This window comes from Nicotiana tabacum, chromosome 12, assembly GCF_000715075.1.
Source record: "Nicotiana tabacum cultivar K326 chromosome 12, ASM71507v2, whole genome shotgun sequence".
NCBI classification, from domain to species: Eukaryota; Viridiplantae; Streptophyta; class Magnoliopsida; order Solanales; family Solanaceae; genus Nicotiana; species Nicotiana tabacum.
Window position 1 is genome coordinate 99,143,835 of NC_134091.1, and position 3,590 is coordinate 99,147,424.

Sequence of the window (3,590 nt, forward strand, 5' to 3'; positions counted from 1 at the left end):
AGTATATTAAAATAAAATAGCAAAAAGTTCAATAAAAATTTCTCATGTACAATTTATTAAATTTAAGAAGAGAGTAAATATATTTGTTGAAAATCTTTATTCACACTTTAGATTAAAAAAGAGAATAAACATTTTTTTTAAAATATGCTTATTTCAAATACTACTAATTCTCTTGCATATTGAACTTGTAAAGTATTCGTATAGTTTTAAAATATTATAATATTTAATATGAATATTTTTTTCTTTTTATTGTAGTTTGCATGTTAATTTTTGCTCTTCAAATTATTTTAATTTTACGTAGTTAGATGAACGTTTCTTTATGTGGAACTTTTATCTATAAATGGTGCTTAAGCGTTTGATCTTGGAAAATAAGGATAACTATGTTATATTTGTGTGGGATCTATCTCGATTATACAAGGATGATGCACGACAATCCTGATATGTCAAGGATCTTGTAAGGATTGAACCGTATTAAGTCTATTTTATGCAGTTTTGCCTTATATTTATAGAGGATATTTTCACTGTTTTAACACGTTTCACAAAAAAATGATACTAACATATCTTGAACTCTATAGGAAATAAAACCTGATCACCCTGTAATTAATATACCTACGCCATTTAGCTTAAATAGATTTAGGCTACCACCGGTTTGGCGCAGAGTGAGCGATACATAGACTGTTTCGTGGTTTATTATACAGAATAATAAAAATATTATTAAATAATTTGTATCCGTTACCAAAATGCTAGAAAGAATGATATTAGGAAGGCCAAGACCCTTTATTTGAGTCGTTCCTGTAAAGCGAATGCAAACCCTGATTTGAAAAATGTCTTAAAGCTAATTTATAGACTGGTGCTCGAACCGAAGTTTAATGATATTTCCAAAGATAATGGATTAAATATTACCGAACAAACAAATATTTTCAAATACCAAAGTGCTGTGTTGGAATTGCTGTGTAAATCTAAAGTAGACAGGTACGATAGTTATAAATTATACGAAACACAAAAGAAGATTGAAGAACAAGCATATCCATATGATGATATACAGAGTTTGTTTGAGGCTACACCTATGATGATTAATCTTTTGGTTAAGAAGGATGCGCCCTCTGCTAAGGAGTATCTTAAGGCTAGTAAGAAACTCACTTCCGATGAGTTGGATCTTCTAAACCTCTTTCATCAGTATACATTGGAAGGCATTATTATTTACATCTTTGGTTGCCTCTTCAATAGTATTAATGACAGCCCAGCCGTTCGCCTTTCTACCCTTGTAGACCAACTAGATAGAATGGCTAGAGTTCATGCTAAATTGCTGTCTGAAAGAAATTATCAACGGGTTGGGAGCAAACCTTCCGTTAATGTAATTCCTGGTTGTATAAGTAAGAATATAGGTGTATTGTTGGTTGAATTTTTATTAGAAAGAGAATTGATAACAATATTTTCCTGATCAAAAGGTTAATAAAAAAGAGAAGGGTGGTAAGTATTACAAACAAAAGCCTATATATGTAATTTGCAATTTTGATATAAGCATTCTGCCGATCCAGTTAAGTCTACCTATGGTATGCCCTCCTAAGGAGTGGGGTGTTGTAGAACGACTTAAAGTGAGGGGAGAGGCACCTAAATCACTATCTGATATTACTGGAGGTTATTTAGGCGAACCTAACGTGGATTTATATTTTATATAATCGCTATAATCTATTAACATCCCGCGATAAGAATAACTTTAATATTTTATTGGGTGAAAACTATCAGAAAATGTGTGACACTATGAATACCTTACAGAAAGAGGCTTTTGAGATAAATGTGGGTATCTTAGATATCATTAAAAATAATTATAATAGATTAGTAGAAATAGATCTACTGATGCCGAAGTTTCTAGCCTACTTAAATATAGCCGAGGGATGCAAGGTATTGAGGGAAGCTTACCTATCAAATGAAGGTGATGAGTGCCGACCTTACCTCTATCCTGCATTGCTAAAAAAGTTCTTGACAGATATCCAGCGAGCCCGTTATGAAACCTTTATACTCGATATAGCGTCAGCTTACGAGGGGTATGAATTTTATCTGCTAGCATTCGTCGACTTCCGCGGTAGGATTTATCGCGCGGGGGTATTACATTTCCATGAGCGTGATTTAGCAAGGTCTTTGATAGTGTTCTCTAAGAGTACATTTAATGATGCTAAGAAGGCAAATCCATCTCATACTAAAGAATACGATAACAAGGTTTACTCAATGTTATATGTGTCAGCCTCATTTCATTATAAAACGTTTGATACTTACCCTGCAACTTGTAAATGGTATAGAGAGCAGAGGTTTTACTCTATTGATAGAATCATTGAGTATGCACCTACCGCTAAAGATCCCTTGCAGTTCCTAAGCAAGGCTCTAATTATCGAAAGGTTGGATCCTAGGGTGTCAGAGTGGAAACTTCCTATCACACAAGATGCATCTGCAAGCGCTTATCAGATAATTAGTTACTTCTTGTTAGATTTTGAAATAGTTAATTATACGAATCTTATTCCAACTAAAGGTGATAAGGAGCAGATAAACAATGGTTATAAAGAGCCTATAAAGAATCTAGGTATTAATGACGTTTACGACTTCTTTGTATCGGAGATTAAAAAGTCCTTGATTGAGGAAATTCAAACTTTCGATGATCCTCACATGATTAAGACTTTTGTATGTCCCCGGTTTGATAGAAAAATTATTAAATCTCTCCTAATGCCGTTGATCTATGGTAAGGCAGCATACACCATGGCGGACGATCTCTATAAACAATACTCCGGTTTAATAAGGAAAAAAGAATGCTTGACGCTTTCTACTCATATCGAGAAGTTCTTTAAATCGAGGTTTCCTCATATTGTAAACCTAATGACTTTAATCCGCTCTGTAGGATGGTTAGCATCAGCTAGGGGAGATTGAATATTTCTCTCTTGTCTTTCAACCCTTGCTCTTTCCTTTGTAGCAGCTTCTGCACTCATTGATTGTCCCAGCAAGAAAAGACGCCAGGTAACACTGAGAGATCTTAGCTGATCTAAGGTTTACCGTCTCTCCGGCCCCGTTTCGGTGCACTATTAGAGAGCACACTGGGGCCGCCGCTTTCTCAATAGATAATGGAAACTAGCCTACTGAACGATTCCATCTATCACTTACGTCATTTTTCAAGGTCAGAAATCTCAAATTTAGAATTTAAGCATGAAGTCATCGTTCTGTCATCCAACATGCTTCTATCTAAGTGATTTCATACCTTACTATTCCTCTCCGTCACCCTTCTAAGCTCCTTTGTCCTATGCCTTTAGTTTTCTTTGAATGATCCTTTCACTCTTCGAAGGTGAGCGAAGTACTTCGAGGGATTATATGGAAGGAACCTCTGCTAAGAATGGAATGCATTGATTTGGGGCACTTCTTCTCCTCAGCTCTGGAAGGACATGAGTAGAGAATTATCACCGGATTTGATCCATAAAATACAGGGTGGAGTTACCTTATTGGTGAGTCTTGTCCGGGTTAGTGTTAAAGGAAGAAAAACTTATTGTAGGTTCTTTTTTATTTAAATAGTGCCAAATTAAAAAATAAAAGGAAAAAGATGCAAATCGAAT

The 3,590-nt window shown here is 34.8% G+C and overlaps 1 protein-coding gene across 1 annotated transcript; it reads left to right on the forward strand.

The window, feature by feature from the left end:
• Window positions 1-1,749: 1,749 nt before the first annotated feature.
• On the forward strand, window positions 1,750-2,916 carry LOC107816775 (putative DNA-directed RNA polymerase). Its single transcript, XM_016642521.2, has one exon. The coding sequence runs from the start codon at window positions 1,750-1,752 to the stop codon at window positions 2,914-2,916; it is 1,167 nt and encodes a 388-aa protein (XP_016498007.2).
• The last annotated feature ends 674 nt before the right edge of the window (window positions 2,917-3,590 follow it).